General features: G+C 37.1%; 1 protein-coding gene across 4 annotated transcripts in view; it reads right to left on the bottom strand.

Annotated features, from left to right (window-relative positions):
- PTPRK (protein tyrosine phosphatase receptor type K) overlaps positions 1–20,311 on the bottom strand; it is a 414,786-nt gene that overhangs the window by 264,860 nt on the left and 129,615 nt on the right. For all 4 annotated transcript variants that reach the window (XM_080390374.1, XM_080390373.1, XM_080390376.1 and 1 more), the window contains exon 3: positions 10,574–10,845. In XM_080390374.1, coding sequence (XP_080246500.1) covers positions 10,574–10,845 — 272 coding nt within the window. The remainder of the gene's footprint in view (positions 1–10,573; positions 10,846–20,311) is intronic.

Below are 20,311 nucleotides of genomic sequence, written 5' to 3'. Positions count from 1 at the left end.
ACACAGTGGCTGTGCTGTAAAGAACCAGAATTAGAGAAATGCCAAAGTTCAACTCAAAAGTTCAACATGGCAATTCAAGCACATCACTAGCTGAAATTGATTCTTTTTTTTTAAACCACAAAACCTCTGAAAGAGTGAACAATTGGCAACGCAGACACACAAGGGTGCACTTGTATTTGATACAAAAGGTAACACAGGTCAAAAGGAAGAAAAAAAAAGGGGGGGGGGGGGAGGCGTCGTGTAAAGGGACTGGTTACAACTGTTTGTTAATTCATTTTGTGAAAGCTGGAAAGTTTACAGTCATCACCTAAACATGGTAGAGAAGATGGGGGTGAAAAACAAGGGTTCACTCACATGAGAGAAGGTGTGTACATGAGCATGTGTGCCTTTATATTCACAAAAAGAAAGAAAAAGGTCAGAGGAAAGAAAGATTATCTGTCTCCATTCCACAAAGTTAGTGTGGGTTTTTTTTGCATTTCCAGGTAAAATCCTACTCTGAAGTTAACCATTCAACTCCCAAATTTGAAGCTAATCAGGTCCAACCAAGTCAACTATCAATCAGGCCTACCAAATTTACATGACATTAGCACAATGCATGCCCAAAGGGCAGCCACATACATGCTCCAGATAAAAGGTATTTTGCTGCTGTTTGGCAGCTGGATGATACAGTATACTCACTAGTTCCTTTCCCCTTCTCTTCTGTTGCTGGCAGAGCAATCTAGAAATGCTCTAGCAGGCAGCTCCTTCAGGTATCTGCTTCTGAATCTGGCACAACCACTGCTTCTTTCTTCCCCCTTTCCCATAAGCCAGTGACAGGATGATACCCCCCACAGAAACCAACATCTGCACTGAGTTATAAAGCTTGTTCTGTCTTACAGCTCAAGACCACCACCACTTGAGTGTTCCCCCAAAATCCCTAATATTTGATTCCTCTTCCAGTACTTCAACAATGCACTGGGAATGCTGGCATTACAGGATTATTTTTTGTTGTTGTTGTTAAAGGCTTATCATAAAATCATTCAAATTGAACAAGTATCTTTTCCTTGCTTGTAAATTACTTCATTCCATAAACAGCAGAAAACCTCTATTACTTCCAGGTGACAGATGCATGTCTCTTATATTTGAGGAGCTAAAAACTTGCTAAAAACTTGCAGCATTTAATCACCGAATACAGCACAATAATAATAATAATAAAAATCACAGTTTAAAGAAGAGAATTGACAAGTTATTTTCTTCCAAAAGACAACACCTACTGAAGAGTGCACAGCCTGTGAGATGCATTCATTGCCTGGCAAGCATAGCAAAGACTACATTGTGCCGTAATTGTCAATCTTGTTACTCAAGCCAAAAAGTTGACTCAAGACTAAAAATCAACATTATGAAATTTTACAGGTGATTCACACAAAGGACCAAACTGGCACACACAACCACCCCCAGCAAATGCAATGTTCATACTGTAACAAGACAGTAAAATGACACTGCCACAACCCCATGAATTCCTCTGCTCTGCATTAGCAGGGATGCCCACATGATCTGTCCCCTCCACTGTGGTGGAAAACATGTCTTCGCTCTGCCTTGCAGTGAACAAGTGCTAATGCACTGTCTTGGCTGGGTTTCCATTTGCTGTTGCTTGTTTCTGATGCTGACAGAGATGCAGTGATCCTGGTATGTGCAGCAACAAAACCTCAGAGACCAACTTTAAACCCTAAAACCAAAAAGGTTTCCAGCCACAGAACCCATTCCAGCAAATCAATGGTATGAGACAAGGTCTCGTGGACCACATGCAAAAAAGACTCAAGACCCTGGGCTCCTACCCCGACAAAAATACAAAAAAACCCAACCAAACAAAAAACCAACGGGGGAAACAAACAAACAAAACCAAAACAAACAGAACCACCCCACCAACCACCACACACCAGGAAAAAAAACCAGCTTGGCTCACAGGATTGCACAGGGTTTCTTCTAGACAGCCAAAGTACTTTGCTGAAGTAATCCACTCCAACAAGTTCTATACCAATTCTTTAAATCTTCTGGGAGTTGCACATAAAGACATTTAAAGAAAATAGCGAAGGAGCTCCACAACTGACTCTGAGAGCTCTCAAAGAAGAAAAAAATATGTCTGCAAAGACTACAATGCAACAGTCCCTGGCTTTGAGCCCAGAGCACTATCTGCCTGATTGCACCATCACCCTGCATCCCGCAGGGCAATTACTAGTTTGCAAACTTCCCATTACTACCTTACAGCCAGATTATTCTGCTTTAGATGAATTTTCAGAATATCCAGAATAGGGGTAAAATTTACTTCACTCTAACAGAAGCAGGCAAGGAGGGTGAGGGCGTCTGTAAAATGCTTTGTAATATCTTTTGGTCAAAGGGGAAAATTCAACAATACTGGTCTGTTTGCTTGCTCATTTATTTGTTTTAATACACATACCTTGCATAATTATCAGAATGGGATACTCATGCAAAATTATTGATACACTTCTCCCCCATCTTTGAATTTTGACAATTTTTTCCTTCAGAGCAACCATCTCAGCTGTTTTTTCAATGTCACCTCAAACAAAGTCTAAACTAAAGAAAAGAAGTACATACAGGGTAGAAAGAATTATAAAGGCATTCATTTATTTCCCTATGAGGAGGTCGTATCACCAGTCAACATGGGATTCCTATTACATATTACTCTGGATGAAGAAAACCTTTTGACTTTACTCCAAGCCTCAGGCTTGTTCACCATTTAGCATTAGAAAAAGAAAATATTCAAAAAATCCATCAAAACAACCAACATATTGCAGTATAGTGTGCACAGACTAAAAAAAAAAATTCTTCTAGAGCATTTCATCTTGCCCTAATAATAAAAGGCAGAAAAGGACAAAGAGAAAGTTAAAGTGGCTGCATAATTCTCAGTATTACTTTTTATCCAACATAGGCATTTTTGGTGGGGGACGGAGTGTCAGGAAAAAATCCAGACATCATACAATGCTTCACAGCAGAAATTACTTAACAATACACCTTACCAGTGATGAATTGACGAGTTCAGTCTTTTAAGTCCCTGACTCTTCAAGGCCACAAATTTGGAGGTTAATTGGTTTCCAATTTTTGAATTGCGGAGATTTTAGTTAAATTCTTGATAATGATGTAATACTGCACTACTAAACTTTTCCTTTTATTTACTTTCACTTAGGGGTAATCTGGAAACCCCTAGCAGAGCACAATTCATTACTCGATCTTTTCAAAACCTGTATAATGAAATAAAGTATTATCAACTTCTGTTTTCCTTTAAGCATCTTCTTCAAGCATGTATCACTGATCTCTGCCATAACCCTCTTTCATTCATTTCACTTTTCATGTGAATAAAAACATATTTTAAGACAAGCTGAGTGGAAGAGTGTATCATTGCCAACTCCTTGATAACATGATATTCACAGTTTTTCTCAGAAAGGGATGGGATCTTGCAGAAGCTGACAAAAATATGACAAAATCTGAGGTTCTTACATAACAATTATGCTTTCCAACTATATACAAAAATCCTAAAAAAAAAGAAGTCTTGACAAAAGGAACCATCCAGAACTTCTTTATTTACACACTGTGATTTAAGTCAATCTTCTATTTCTGAAAAAGGGAATTGAATTAAGCACACCAAGGTGGCTGATTAGCAATAGTGTGTTTTATACTTCACTGCCTGACAGTGCCTGCTGTATGATGGGGAGGGGAATGCTACAGGCTTTTCACAATCTTGGTAATCAAGGTTAATATAAAATTTGCATACCACCTTGTTGATGAGTAGAATGTTTCCTAGAAAAGCACTGAGGTTAGTCACACATATTTCATCAGAAATTAAGCACTGGCTAAAAATTTTGCATATTTATTTCAGAGTAACTATAAGTTTACAGTCAGTCACTTTTCCACCTGAGACTCTCAGGTAATTAAAGATAATTTATAACATGGACTCATACAGCACATTAACTCCCAACCTTTCACTGCCTCTGGAAATGCCACAGACCTACTAAAGTTTTGTCATCTCACCCTGAAGATAACGACTACCTTGCAGAGAATAAAGTCAAAATGCTCATTAGCTTCATTGACACTACGTTACTCAGAAGAAAGAAAACTGAACACTTGCAGGTCCTTACAATACTCCAGTGCATCAAGTATGACATTTCTACCTTAGTTTTAAGTTCAGATCATACATTTAACAAAGGAAATCCAGAAAACAGCAGAACAAAATAAAGTTGCTCACAGACTGTAATATAACAGAAAGCAAAGCAGTGGAAAAGACAGTGTTGAAAACTTAAAGGAAAAGGAAAGGAGCAAACTTAGAAAGGCATGTTATTTCTGAAGAGCTATATTACAGCTAAAAGTTGCCTTTTAGACATACAAGCCATTTAGCTTCAAAATCCTGCGATATCATTTTCTTCAGCACAGTACTAAGGATAGATCAATATAAGTGATTGCTCAGACTCCATAGGTCCCTTAGCCTGTGAAATCCAAGGTGACCAAAGTCATTTATTCTATGCCCCTGGAATGCTGGGATGGTGTTCTCAGTGTTCTCTGCTTGCAACGGAGGAATACGGCTTGGGTCACTGACTTAGACAAGGTTGACAGCTTTTACCTGATTAACAATAATCTCTGCTATTTCTAATTGTAACAAATTTTTGATACTAATGTATCATATTTTCCCTTTTTTAATGTAGCAGACCCCAAAACAAATTATCTCCAAAACAGGCTAAGAAAAATCGAATCCACCAATCTAGGAAAAATACTATATACATCTCCATATGACAATGTAAAAGTTCTTAAGAAAAAAAGAAAGGCAAGAAAAAAAAACAAGGGGGGGGGGGGGGGACGGACACAACAGACAGGGGAGAAGACAACAGCTTGTATCACCAACATTTCTTTGCTCTCCCACCACCATCATTCCCCTATCCCTCAGGAACTTCCTGTGCTCATAAATGAACTAACTGGATGGGAAAAAAACCACATTGTGGCCAACCTGCAGGACATACCTTACTGAAACAATGTCACAGCCCAGAACTAACAGGCAAAACCAGCACTGTTTCTAAGAAACAAGAGCGAGCTTCCATGAAATCTCCAATACTTATGGTGGGACTGGAAACCTGGAAGCTGGCACCTCAGCCATGAGGGGGCCTGTCTGAGCAATGCTTACTTTGACTCTGTGCACTATGATTTTCCAGTTTGAAGACTGGAACGAGACAGTATTTGTAGCAGTCCCTTGAGAGCTGCAAGTGCTTTGTGATCTACAAAACTAAATTATTAAAATGTTGCTGCTAATCACTCTGTTGGAACTTAAAATTTTTCTTTGTCCTTAGCGAATTGACAAACATCTCAGAAGAAATTAGACAGAAATGTGACAGATATGCTTGCACATTTCCATGTTTATCCTAACAGTTAAAAAAAAAAAAAAAAAAAGATGGAGATGGTGTTTTGTTTGTACTAACAAGTCTTAGAGAAGCAATAAGAAAGTTCATTATAAAAAAAGCATTTATCTGACTAAGTCTTCAGAAGATTTTCTTTCATTATACATTTTATTGATTAAGTGCTGTCTAGCAAGCAACAGTCAGGAGAACACTTTGGGGTTTACAAAGCATTTCTGACAAGAAAGCAACATCATTCCTATTTGGAGATATTTCCAAAGGGTTCCAATTTTCAAGCATTAGTGATACCGGTAAGCAACAAGACAGTCAAAAGTGCTTTTAACTGGTGAAAACTATGAGGGAAAGATGGAGAAAGACAGAAAGAAATGGATGTATAAGCCCTTTCATCGTGTACTAATGATCTAGGTACAAAATAGGTTATAAATTGTCACCTTAAGTTCTTAAAAGCCACAAAGTATTCTCAAAGGAGTTATTCCCAAAAGGAGTGGTAAAGAATGATGCACCTATACAAGGAGCATTTTGGTGACTTATACTACCTACCAAACACAAACTGTTCCAAGTTTAAGGGGGAAGAAAAAAAAAGCTGTCTCAGTTGAATAAATACTAACTTAGCTTTCTTCAATTATAAAGCTAGCCAATCTTTTCCTAAGACATTTTACTGCCTTCTGGTTTTAAAGAGGTTCTTTGCATTTTCGTGGTGCTACATAGTGTTTCAAGGTTACAGGCCATATACAGTCAAGGACATTTGTCTTGTAAATAGGAAGTGAGATGTTGGGAGGATGGGTTTTTCTTCTTAAGTTGGCCTGTAACTCAGTTCTATCAAGTTCACACAGGTTGTACATACTTTCTGTGTTTTCCGCTAGCATTTAACTTGTTCCATTCCTTTCTTAGCTATTACCAACTGACTAAACCAAACCTAATCCCCTGCTTTCCCAACTTTTCTGCATGCAGGTTGTTTACAGCCTCATGTCTGCAAGTTTAGAAGTGATCTGATATCCAAAAAGGCAACAAATCCTCTTATTTCTCAAGAAATATTTAGTACTTTATCCGACATATGTACACACCATTATTGATTCTTCAATCAGCCTACCATACTCCTGTAGTACTTTATTACATTTTTCAGATCTTTCATAAAGGAAAACAACCTTCCAAAATCTTTGAGCAATTCAAACTTTTATGAAACCTGTAAATTATCAATAATAAAATAAACAACAGATTAATTACCCAAATGAGGATTCACAATTCAGCAAGAAAATTATTTGGCTTCCTAGAGTCTTCTGTTAGTTTTTTAACTTGTTATACATCATTAGCCTTTCTGAACTGATAAAAACTTCTGTGTGGTGCAGTTCAGCGTTGTTACTTTGATATACTTTAAAGTGTAACCATTACTCCTATCAAGCCTGTATACTAGTCAGCCTATTTTTTTAAACTACAGAGCACCGTTACTGCATAATGACATTTCAGAGAGCCATAAAGAAACCAAATAATTAATTTTTTACAAGTTTGAGATTTATAGTTCCAAGTCAGAGTTTCTTATCAGTTTCTGCTCAAAGGCTACAAAAAAAAGAGTGGTGTAACAAAAAAACAAAACTGGAAAGCCCATGGTCCACATTGCAAAGTGGACCGCACGCTTGATTAAGCAAGGATGTGACCCTGTGGGAGCAAAAAAAAAATTGCTGGAGGGAAACACAAAAAATAGGATATAAGGGACTTTTGTGACACAGTGTTCAAAAACAAACAAACAAAAAACTTCACACAAGCCCAAACCCCAAATTCAAAAAGGATGACATAGGTAGCAAGGGAAGTGACAGAGCCAGAAAGGAAGAGACAGCCTTCAGCAGTTGGATAACTCCTACTGTGCAAAGCAGGAAAGAACAGGGAAATGAACAGAAGCATTAGACAAAACAATGCATCTAGACAGGAATAAGCATCCTGTAACTCATCAAAATAGATGAGTTATAATAGTAACCAACACAGACAACAGAGAGACAAAACTCCCAGCCAGTTACAAAGTTTAAACACAAGTCCCAAATATTTTTTCCTTTGAAGCAAACTTAAAGCAGGTCAAACCTGGCAATATTTCCAACACAGTGATAAAAAAAAAAAGATTCCAGAATTAACAAGGATCAAAATCAAATCATAACCTTGATCACAAGGGATTCTCTAATGAAACCCTATTCCTTAACAGTTCATCCACATGTTAAAACAAGCAGAATAGAAGATGCAGATGCCTTGCTGGCAGGAGAGAAAAGACAGATTGTATCATTGCAGGGCTGCCAAAACTCCCCAAGTGCAAAATATGACAATTGAAGAATTACATCCCTATGCTTGGAGAAACCCACAGGAATGGTCCTAACATTGAACTGACATTAGAATTTCAAGTCATATATACTGTAGACACTAGAAGTTTAAATCATTCCCCGCCCCCCCCCCCCCCAAAAAAAAAAAAACCCAACAAAAAACCCAAACAAACACCAAACAAAAAAAAAAAAAAAAAAAAAGAAGAAGAAGAAGAAAAAAAAAAAACACCACCACAAAAAATCCATGGACTACCAGGAATATAGAAAGGCACCACGCTGGTTCTGAAGTTCAAAGATTTTGAACGACAAATAGGCTTAAGGCTGGAAGCATATTCTGGGGAAGGTATGACCATGAGTTTGTCCTGTTTGTGAACTCTTCCACAAGCTTCCACTGTCATCTGCCATGAGAGACAGGATACAAAGCTAAACAAAAATTCAGCTTGATCCAGCAAAGCTACTGTAATAAACTGTACTATGTTTTGTCATAAAATAAATATTTTTTAAAAAGAGAGAGAGGAAATTAAAAAAAAAAAATCATTCAACAGAACACAGTTAAAGAAAGGCAAGTAAATGGATTAAAAAAATAGTAATCCTGGAAGGGAAATGTTATGTCCATCCAAAAACACATAAACTCTTTATATACTTATTATTGTATATATAAATATATATTACACTAACATGCAAAAACACTGTGCTAGTTTTGAACAGGAAGCAATAAAGCTTCAACAGAGCACAGCAGAACACAGAAATGCTGTTCAGAAGCTAATTAGCCTAGGTGCAGCACTTCATTAGTACTATTAACATGGCCATCCTGCTAACTTCCAAGTCACCATATGAGACTCCCTTATAATTTAACCCATGCTATGCAGCCCCCACTAATCTCCACTCTCTTCCCTCACTTAAAAGTGAAGGAAATGGCAATGAAGTTGACCTGATTAACAAAGTATATGCAAACAGTTGTGTTCCACAGTGATCTTTAGCCGTGAGTTTGCTTGTACAGGCCAGGATTAGTACAAGTTTAGTAAAGAACCATTTCCATCTTGTTATAAAAACCAGTGCTAGCTAGCCTCATTGACCAACAGGTAGATCAAAGAGCCAAAATCATGAGCTAGAGGTCTATAGCAAAAAATTCCTATGAGAAAAATGAAAAAAAAGTATTTCCATGCCAAAAAAACCCTCAACTCAAAACATTAGACATTAAAAAAAAAAAAAGGAATAATTAAGAGCAATATTGACTTTAAGACCTCAAAGGACAATCTAAACCCACAAAAATACTAGCCCTCTCTGTGCAAACAAGCAGGTGTGCATGAAGAGCATGCAGATTTCCCATCCTGTTTATAAAAGCAATTGTGCACATTATACTCAAAACGGCAAGTTCCATTAGCAGTTCTCCAGTCCTACTCCAGATTTATTTTTAATTTAAAAATAAACTGTGTTACACATGATTTCAATATTCTGCTGGATGACCAAGCAAGGGAAAGAATGAATTTAAGTGCAGTCTATAGAGAGATAACGTGAAGGCTATAACATATGTGAAAAATGGCCATGTTGCTAAGATAAGGCCCCAACCACCAATTTCGTTGTCAAGCCCAGCCATCTGTCAGCAGAAACCTGATTTACTGCATATAATACTACTATATTTGATTACTACTGTACTGCTATAAAAGGCTCCTGTTTTTTTAAGCACACCAAAAGCTACTTTCTAGCAACATAAAAGGGTTAATAAAACACCTCCTCAGAAGCCAAGCTTTATGAAACCAAGTTTCAGAATTTTAAATCAAATTTTACCCAGTTTCAGTGTCACTGATAGATTCAATTCCTTTATAAATAAAAATATTAAAAACAGGGAAACAAAAACTGAAGAAAATGATGAAATTATAGTAAATGACATCAGTTTCACTATATAAGTAAAGCTGCTTGCACTGATATTTGTTTTTTTTATGAACATTATTTTGATGGTGGACAATTGCAAAGAACTTTAGAAAAGGCACTTTACAAAACCTTCCTACAATATCACTATTCGGGAAAACCATTAATAAAGAGGCCACTTTGCTTTATTTGATAATTAGTCTGGACATCCAAACTCTTTGCAAGAACCCTAATGAACTGAAGCATCCTTAGACAGGGGCCTGTAAGCACTAGATACAACAATGACAACACCTCATGGTGTAACAACGCAGATGACTGCATCTAATCCAACTCTTCCCACTCCTATACACCAGGACAAAAATGCCTGCGTGTGAGATTCATCCTTCACATCAAATACCCACTGAGCAAAACAGCTGCAGGTACCTTCTCAGGTTAATCAAACAAATCAAATAACAGCATCTAGTAATAACAAGACAATTTCTCTCTCTAAACAACAGCTCTACACTGCAGGTGGTTTTGTCCCATAGCAAGCAAACAGGAGAAAAACACGTCCTGAGCAGCTGCTCATTAGGTGAGCACCATTCTGCCTACACAGCAAATGAAGCAAATGTCATGTGGAAAAAAACCCACAGTTTACGGTCATGTAATTATACATGGTAACACAGGCATATCCAAAAGAGGAGGGAACACAGGTACAAATTACAGTTGCACAGGCAATTTATTTCTGGGAGGGTTTTTATCATTTTTTTTTATGTTCCTGGACTTTAACCTTACCATTTCTTTTAATTAGTCTTGTTTTCATCTTAATTTTTTCCTATTATACAGTAACAGGTAACTTTAAACAATCACTCCTATATAAAATATCCAATCCCAAATAATTACTTATTCTGAACAGAACACTTTAGTTAAGGACATTGGGAAAATACTCTCAGAATCGACCAAAATGAACACAAACTGTATAGGACCTCGCCGTAAATGTTATAAAGCGGTGAGAACTTATTGCAAGCTTACCTGATACTCATTAGGCCAGAAAGTGCTGACAGCCAACTCTGCTCGAAGCCAGTCTTTGCCAGTGGAGCCAGTGACGTTCCAGATGGGATTTGCCAGCGGCCCCTTGTTCACCCTAACCAGGATGTTCAATGTGCCTGGGTTTGCTCCACTCTTGCTGTACAGAAGGTAGCTGAAATCGATGCAGTGAGTATCATTTTCTTTCATCGTTGGAAGCTGGAGTCGAGTCTTTTCTCCGGGGTCATGGTCTGAAGAAATCACTATCATGTATGATCCTAAACAAGGAGGGAGTGGGAAAGGAAAAAAGACACACAACAGTAGTAAAGAAAAAAATAAATCCTAAGAAACTGATTGTTCACTGTGAAAAAAGATGGAATGCATAGGCTTTCATATCCCAAAACCTCAAAATCCAAGAAAATCCAGCAAGCTATAAAATATCTAGGAACAACACTGAAGCAGTATCTACAGAAGACATTACATAACTCTGAGGACCTACATAGATGTTTCCACCTACAAACTTTTCTCTCTCCTGCTTTAGGATAAGATAATTGGAAATACGATCACAGATGGACTGAATAAGAATAATGAGGAGCAAAGCATCATCATTATCCCGAGATCACTGAGGCTAAAATTCTCTCAACTTGCTCCACAGGTTTCCTGAAAATGAAAGATACGGAATAATGAAGTCGACATTCTTCAATGCAGCTTTACCACACCTTCTTCTACCCAGAACACGAGACAGACTTGAATTTTAGATACATTAGCAATAGAAATAGCTCGCTTAGGACACCAAACCACATTTGTCCTGAAAAGTTGGGTTTGCTGCTCTGTTTGCCAATGGATTTGAGTGGATAACAAAAGTTTCTATAGCTGGAAGACAGCCCACCTTGTAAATTTATTTTACAAGTATACAGAAGAAAGAACAAGCTGAGCCTGTCCAGCTACAAAGGTAGAAAGCAGAAATCAGATATTTAAACAGGTTACACAGGACATAGTGATAAAACAGTTTGTCCTGCTGTTCTGCAGAATGGACTGTAAAGACAGGGCTACCAGCTATCCCAGCCCTAGAGCAGCCCCATTTCTTCAAGAGCAACAACTCCGCACTAGGTACTACCTAACGAATGAACCCCACAGAACAAAGCTTCCAAGACACAGCATGCCAAGCAAAACTTTACAAACAAGTGAGAAAACCCAACTCTGTATATAATCTGAATCCTTGCTGCAGAAAAGTTTCCTAACCTCAACTTACCGACCCTCTGCTTAACAATTTGAGCAGCTTTGTGTTGACAAATTTCCGTTCTACTTTCAGGCCTAAAGAGCACCACAATAAAGAAACATTCCTCCTGAAGAAGATTCAGATGAGATCCATCAAAAAAACAGTTCAAATATTAACTTAAATTTTACAAAAATCATAGGTCTGTGAGAACTTGCCCAAATGAGTACTCTCACAGAAGTCCTGCGAGTATGTACACGAATGAGCATTCATTGGTGCAAAAACTCTTAGGTTGCACCCAATATATTTGTATAAATTATTACCATTCTGTATATTGAGCTTTGTCATTTGATTTTTAGGCAACAAGGAACTACTGTGTTCCACTATGTTCTAAACAGTTGTATTAACCATTCTGAAAATTGCTGACAAGCTGTTGCTCAGGAAAAGATGAAAATTTATGTATGTGGATTAAGTTATCTGTGTGACATGCTAATTTAGTAGTCTGTAAAGCAATTCTGTGCTAAAAAATTTATAACGCAAGAAAAGGCAATGTTACAGAAAGGAAGTACAGTGCTGAGATCTTCATTTTTGATACCAATCTTAAAAAAAGGGGGTGGTGCTTAAAGAAAATTCTACTACAATGTAACATAACTAGTTTGTACTTAAAATTACATGCAGAATCCATTATTTGATTGATATTTTTATTAGAAAATTTGGCATAGGATCATCTCTTTATCATTAATACCCATTTATGAAGACACAAAGGAATCATTATACTATTTAGGTTTGCTGCTATTAGAATTCTTTAATGATTACGGTCTAGAATCAATTGACAATTTCACGATAGCTGCTCAGAAAAGCATTTGTAAACCATGTCCACTGGCGTGCAGTTTTTATGCCCCTCAACTCTACAATAAACTTGGTAGTATGCTTGTGGTGAGCTCTATCTTAATACATATGCTCTTCTAAGCACCTGATTATTCATAACTGACACACTACAGGACAGTATTTTCAAATTTTTCTTAATAAATACTACGCATATGGCAGGGGAAAGCTGCATGTCAGCAAATCAGGATTTTTTCCTAAATAAGTTAGAAAACTGAAAAGGATGAGGGAAAAATTATGAAGAGTCCTTTCCATGCTGTTAGCACTGATTCTCCACAGCTGTCTACATTGCCTCTTAGCCTTTGTTAAATTTATCTTACAAACATTTTTAAGCAATACACAGAAAGAAACTGATCTTTCCCTATACAAAATAAAGTTACTTTTAACATTCCTAAAGCTAAGATCAGGAAGCTGATAAACCTCACAACTTTTTCTGAAAGGAATCTGGGGTGGGGGAAGAAAGGAACTAAATGTAAAAACTGACCTTTGCAGAACTTTTGAAATGTTTTTTCTTTCAACTTATCTTAAGATAAAACCATTGGGAAGAAAATAAAACCACAATAAATTATAACAAATGAACTAGAATTATTTCAAGATCTTGTTCCTATAGTAAGGTAATCTGCTGTAGTCTTTGGAAGCTCCAACATACATTTTTCTCTGCATCAACACATTTTATAGTACTCCACTTTTTCAGGCTCATTTTTCATCATTTAAAAATACTTAGCGGTAAATTTGCATATATCTACATGTGTTAGTCCTACAGCATTTCATTAAATGCTCCAGACAACATTCATAAACCATTTATCACAAAGCCAAAGCATCTGTTCAGCATCTCACAAACTATTTCCCTCACTCCCCTTTTTTTCTAAGCTTAAAAGGCTATATCTGATGAATGTACACAACTCCACTCCTTCCTCAGTTGTCTACCTACTCCAACAAAATCAAAAGCCAAAGCCAAAGTAAAGCGTACATCAAATTTATGTAGCTGAAAGTGACAAAAAAATATTTTCTCATAGCTTGCTCATAAAAGTAATTCTTTATTTGTAAAGAAATACTATAGGATTGAAAGAGTTAGGGAGTTTCCCCCAATTTATACATGCCTGTAATATCTTAAGCCAAAAATTTAAAACCTTAAGCAGAACTTAAACTCTAAATACTCTCCGGTGTTTTTTTGAAGCCAGTATTTCCTTTGACATTGAAAACTATTTTGTAGTACCATGCATGTAGCACAAGTTTCTGTGCAATCTTAAAAAAAAAAAAAAAAAAAAAAAAAAAAAAGGTCTCAAAGACAAATAATAGACATTTTAGAAAGGATAGTGTTAGAAACGAAAGCTTTATAAAGGTTGAAGGTAGCATAGCATTGATAAGACTAAGCTATAAAGTTTTCAAATTTGAAATGTATTGACTAATGCCAGTTTACTTCTATAAAGTAGCACCTAGTAGAAGAAGGATCACAGTGGGGATGCACCCCTATGAAAATAAGTACTCACAGTATTAGCACCAGATATTCCTTTCATATACCAAAATACACATATTTCATAAATGTTATTAGATATGAAGTAAAAGAAATAAACCAGTGCCAGAAGATTTGCCTTTGTTTTTTAAATAATTCATTAGCTACAGAAAACAGAAACTGTGTTGATTTGAGGTAGAAAGTAATTTATAACACTATCCAAATAAACGTCAAAATATATGGGTATTAAAAACAAGACTTTCACAGGTAATGTACACTCCAAGCGTATGCAGATATGGCCACACAGAGATCCCAGGTCCCAGGTGGTCAGGCAAACATCTGACCTGTTGTCACGTACAGCTAATGCAACGCCCAGCTGACCGTGTAAACAGGCAGAGAACATGTATGTACAAATTATGAAAAACAGGCATAACTGCGGCGGGGTGGGGAGTGGGAAGAGGATCACACAGAGGAAATAAATCTGTAATACTGTATTATTACCAAGTCAAAGTTTTCCATTAATAGCTGTATTTAATAAAGACATTACAAAGCAGACAAGAGGCCACTTGGCAGAGCTAACCAACAACTTTGATCGTTATTATTTGTAATATGGGCAAGGTACAAAATCAAGAGGTGGTGTGCAAACCTCATCAAACTTCAAGCAACAGGGAACAATCAGCCAAGTATTTAATGTTAAAACAAAGGGAAATAATGAGACGACAGTCAGTCTCAAGCTAGACAGTAAGATATTGTTGGACTTTGCAGAAATGCAAAATATAAATGAGGGAAATGCTCACAATCTTATTAATCCCCAAGATTAACTAGCTATTTGATATTTTCAAACATTTGCTCTAAATGTTAGAGCTAAGTATTCACAGTGGTGCTCCAGGCTGGAGCAGGGGAACAGACTGAGGAGGAAAGGGCAGCAGAGAACAAGTGCCATGGATTGCCCACAGCCCCCAGTACCCATTCCCTTGTGCTGTGGGCTGGAGCCAGGTGGAAATGAAGTTAATTTTCCCCCAAGTTGAGTCTGTTTTGCCTGTGACAGTAACTGGTGATACAGCAAAGAATTGATCTCCCTGTCTCTGCCTTGATCCCTGAGATTTTCCACCTTATTTTCTCCCCTTGTGCTGTTGAGGAAGGGAGCAAAAGAGCAGCAGGGTGGGGGTTTGGCCAAGGTCAACCCACCACAAAAAGTGATTGCCAAAAAGGTAAAGAGTAGCAGTTAGATAGTGTTAGATACTGCATATATATGTTTTATTAAATCAGTGAAGACTGGCTCTGTGATTTTTTTTTTCCATTGTTGCTGGCCTAACAGATCAAGAACAAACAGATGTATTACACTATGCACACCTATGTTGTTTGCAGACAAGAAAAATAAAAAACAAAGCCACTGACCTGTGCTCTGTTTCCACTAGGAATTTACAAGAAGTCAATGCAAGTGAGTTGCCTTGTTAAAACCGAAAAGGGGTGGAAGGGGAGGTCTACTTATATCTTGGGCAATGAAGAAAAAGAAACTTAACATGAAAAAGCAAAAGTACATATGTTTCTTTTTCTTCTTACAAGGCAGAAAGGATGAATTTGCTGTAAGAAATTCAGGATGAAATGTATCCAAACCCATTGTTTATACCTGGACAAAGAGCCAGAGCTCTTAGCTATTCTTTTCAGTCTATTTTTTCACCATGCCTAAGCACAGTCTTTAGTTACTCTGGTAGTAGGGCAGCTCGAAACGCTTCACAACTCATCAGTCATGTTTTTCTTGAAACATGCAGTTTGACACTGATGTTGCTTCTCTCTCCTTTCAATAATTCCCAAAAGAGTCTTCCTTATCCTTGTGAGTTTACAATCTTTAAAATCTATAAAGCACGTTCTCTTCCCCCCAACATGTTTTAATTTTTCCTACTTATAGTTTATCTATAATCCATCTTTAATGGATTAATCTTCAATCCAAATCAAATTCCACCTTCTCATTTTTGCTTTTCTTCTCTGAAGTGCCTGCTATTTATTTGCCAGTTAAGAGATCCTAGCATTACTCCTGATGTAAAAGGTCAATCCAATTCTCTCCTGCACAGAATAGAAACATCAGAGTATGAAACAGCTAAACAGCACTGCTTCCTACGCCCTTATCCAGCTCATGTCAAGCATTTAACTTTAGGATCTGATTTTCAGGGAGATTTTGATGCCTATTCAGCGCTTATTCATGAACTCGCTAAAAGTAAACACAAGACAGACTTTTCCTTAGCCTTATTATTAAATATATCTGTATAACCCTCCCAGCTTTCACTATGTGTTGTTTATTTTGATAAGCATTGCATTTGATGTCCTAGCTCAGTGGCAAGGACAGATCATTTCAGAATAAATTAAATCCTTAACTAATTAGTTGTGAAAAGCCTTAGTTTTTATCCCCTACTGAAAACCACGCTTTCTTATCATCTAGCAGTTAATTGCAGGTAAGAAATCATGCTAAGATTTTTTAAAAATTAATAATCCTTAAATAAAATATGCCTGCTGTAATATATCAATGTGGCAGATCAGTTTCCCAATAAAATTATTTTCTCTCACTTCCTTGCTCCCTGAAAAACAGGTTTCTATTTGAAGTGTGAAACTTGTAATTTTCAGCAGGCTGGTCTTCAGCTCCTGCAAATCTTCTTTTCTCCGAAGTAGTACTTACTGTCAAACCATCTCCTTTTTGAGTGCACACTGTGGTAACTTCTCTGCCTGTAAGTATGCTCCTTCAGTTACTAGGGCACAATCATGTCACCTTCAGGTGGAGGGGGCAGGAGGAAGAATTCAGCAAGTTCTTAATTTTATATGCAACTAGATTTATGGCTACAGAAGTGGCTTCAACTTCGTGGTTTGCTGATGGGGGAAAAAACTCCAGTACACGACCCGCTGTAGAAGGGAGTAATACGAAAATGCTTAAATAGATTCATAGAAAAAGATCATGGAAAAAGAAGTCTTCCCCATAAAGTCAAAAGAAGGGGTTGTGTTTACTTCATGACAACTGTCAATGACATGAGGTGGAGAGTCAAGGTATTTAAGTGCATTATCCTAAAGCTTTGGGCTATATGATCTTTTTATTTAATTTTTTCACAACTATGTAATGTTATAGTCCCCAATCAGGTTTCAGGCAACCTTTATGGAGACAGTGGGCAATAAACTGGCACCAAAACACAGAAATAGGCTTGAAACTGGAAGTAGACCGCAAGCAGAAAAAGTTCAGAAACATCTATATTAACTCACAGAAAATTTACTTTCTCCACACACTAGTATCTAGGCTTATTTTGTTCTTCAGAGAACACTGATCATTTCACAGAGGGCACTTTGCATGTATTTCTGTAATTTGCAAGAAGGCAAAAAGTAAAGGCTTATGATAAAACCTCAAAAGCTATTATTTTTTTCTTCTTGCAGGAAGGATATTATTTAAAAAAAAATAAAAAGAGAAAGAAAAAAACCCAATGAGTAAGTTAAATATACTCAAAGTAAAACTCCATCTGTTTGGGTTAAAACAAACAGACAAAAAACAACAAAAAAAAAACAACCAACCAAAAAAACCCACACACCAACACTTAGCCATTATACCCTCCTCCTCTTCCTTTCTCCTTCCATTACCCAACACTTAGTGAACATCTGCCACCCTAGGACAGATTAAAAACAGTATCAAAGAAATTATGAAGAAAAACTAGAGACAACATTAAGCTTTCCAATTTTAGTGCCCTGCCCCATCAGTTCAGTTTCATGCCTTAAGGAATATATCTAGAACTTAAACACAAAGACACTATAATCCCACTTAAAATGCATTACTCGATACATGTCCAAAACATGCAATATCATTCTTGTCTGGTTTCTTTGACAGTCAGCTGCCTTCATTTAAAAAACTTCCAAAATAACATTACTGGTATTAACAACAAAACAGTTCTCCAAAAACTCTCTAAATGGCTACAATTCCACACACGTCACTTGCTTGCAGTATTATTCCCTACACAAGACTCAAATTGTTGAAGGCTTGTTTCAGTTCCTTTAGAAATTGTCAAAATGAAAGAAGGAAAAAATAAGGATCACCGATTTCAACTTCCCTGCATATTTCATTGCCAGTGCAACACAACTCAAATGCAAGACAGACAAGTCTGAATTTACTACAAAGATTTAAAAAACCAACACAACATGAAGACACGTGAATCTTTTCTTGAGAACGGAAGGCTTTTTTTTTCTACTTCCCTTAGAGAATGAGAATTATTAAAATAACCAACCCCAAACAGGCCATTTAAGCTACATCACGTAAATAAAGGCGAGTACTTACTCATTCAGTCAGAAACTCAGCCTAATGGACTGCAATAGCTCATTAGTTTTATACAGACACTGCAATCATCTGACAAGAAAAGGTGTCCTGCCTTCCAGCTTGTACTTGATGATGCCAAAAGCACTACTCTCCAGCAAGGTCAAGTAACTGGGATTCCCCCAGTTTTCACATCCATGGAAGTCAAGCAACAGGGAGACAGCTTGACAAGGCAGCACAGGATAAGACCAATGTAGGCAAGGTAAATAAATAAAAGCAGCACCAGGTCAGCCACAGAATTAGTATCACAGGTGCCACAACAGTTCACTTTTTTCACATAATTCACAATTATGATACTACTGGCATGATACTACTATCACTCATGACTTGTCTATTCTGTAACAACAAAATGTTTACCGATTAACAGGGTAAAAAGGGAAAGAAAAAAACCAAAACCCCACGCTTCAAAGGTATGCTACTATTTGGAACAAAATTTATTAATAAAGTTTTGACTGAAAATCATTCCTCAGGCTATAAGCAGCTACAAAAGTTCTGCTCCCCTTATCAACATTTTACATATGAATAAACATGAAAAATACACACTTTTGAAGTGTTTGAATTTCTGGTTTTCTTATACATAATGGCAGCTTCCTGTGGATTTGTTTGTACTGATGCAGATAAAGAAAACGATGAGAGAGAAGTTTCTGAGTAGGATAATTTAAGTCTTTTCACCCTGTTTTTTTCTTTTGATAGATCTTTAGCAAATACATAGGCTTTAAGCACTCCAAAATCTGAGACAGAAAAACATCAGCAACCAAAATTTGTAATGCAAGTTTGCAGCATCTATACAAAAGAGCATTTCTCTTACAGTGCGCTCCTTTGAACAGTCTCTTCCAAAAAAGTATTCAGAAAATGACATTTGATATGGTGCATCAGGCAAGTTTACAAAAGGACAATGTTACTGAACAGTAAGCTGCATTTAAGTAACCAAAAGGCACATAGAATCATTTCATATTTTTGGGAGAATTAATCAAGGCACTCGATCATGCATTTGTAACATCAGCGTCTGTGAATGGATGGCTAAGATGAAAGTAACAGCAGCTTCAAGCCATCTGAAATGTTGTTGTAAACTCGTAAATATTGCACAAGTGGTGGCATAGCAACTATACGACACTTAAATCACCCAAGGGGCTGTTTCTTGCTGCCCAAAAAGCAGCATATATTGGTCAGCTATCTGTCTGGAAGAAAATGTGTATTTTAAGCAAAACTTCCAAAAAAAACTACTAACTCTACAACAGTACCAACTCAATAGAAAGTTAGCCAACTGGGATATCAAATAACCGGGTCTGCACAGCCTAAAGCCAGTAAGATGTTCCAATGTGCAGCTGCTCCCAGAGTGGCAGCTGACACTGCCAAACCTCATGGCATTCTGCACCTCCTGGGGAAAATTCAGTCCCATGAAGACACAGACACCTACAAACACTTGCAACAACTTCACTGTATGAAATACAGGTGCAGAAAAGAGTTGAAAGCCAGTTTGCTCCACCATGGCTGTAAACTGTTCTGATATTACTTGACTGGATAAGATGAGCCATAATGCACAGACAGACATCATCTCCCTGCATGTTAGTTTTGTTCCACCTATTTTTGTGGCAAACTTTCCAGGATGAAAGACCAATGTTAGCTGTTCTGTGTCCACCTATAGGACTACAATCACACCATATCATCACCACTACTAAACGTAAACTGAACACCCAAACAGACCCTCAGCCCAAGGGGTATTTAGATCTTTCAAATGCTGATTAAAGGGACACACTTTTCTTTACTGAGATGGTTACAAGCAAAGATCAAATTATCCACTTCCTCTGAAGAATATTATTTATTTGGAAATAAATTGAAATTTCAAAATAATAT

The sequence above is a fragment of the Falco punctatus genome, assembly GCF_963210335.1.
Source record: "Falco punctatus genome assembly, chromosome: 5".
In the NCBI taxonomy this organism is placed as follows: domain Eukaryota; kingdom Metazoa; phylum Chordata; class Aves; order Falconiformes; family Falconidae; genus Falco; species Falco punctatus.
Note: the sequence above shows the minus strand (reverse complement) of the source record. Positions and strands in the feature narration are given on the sequence as shown.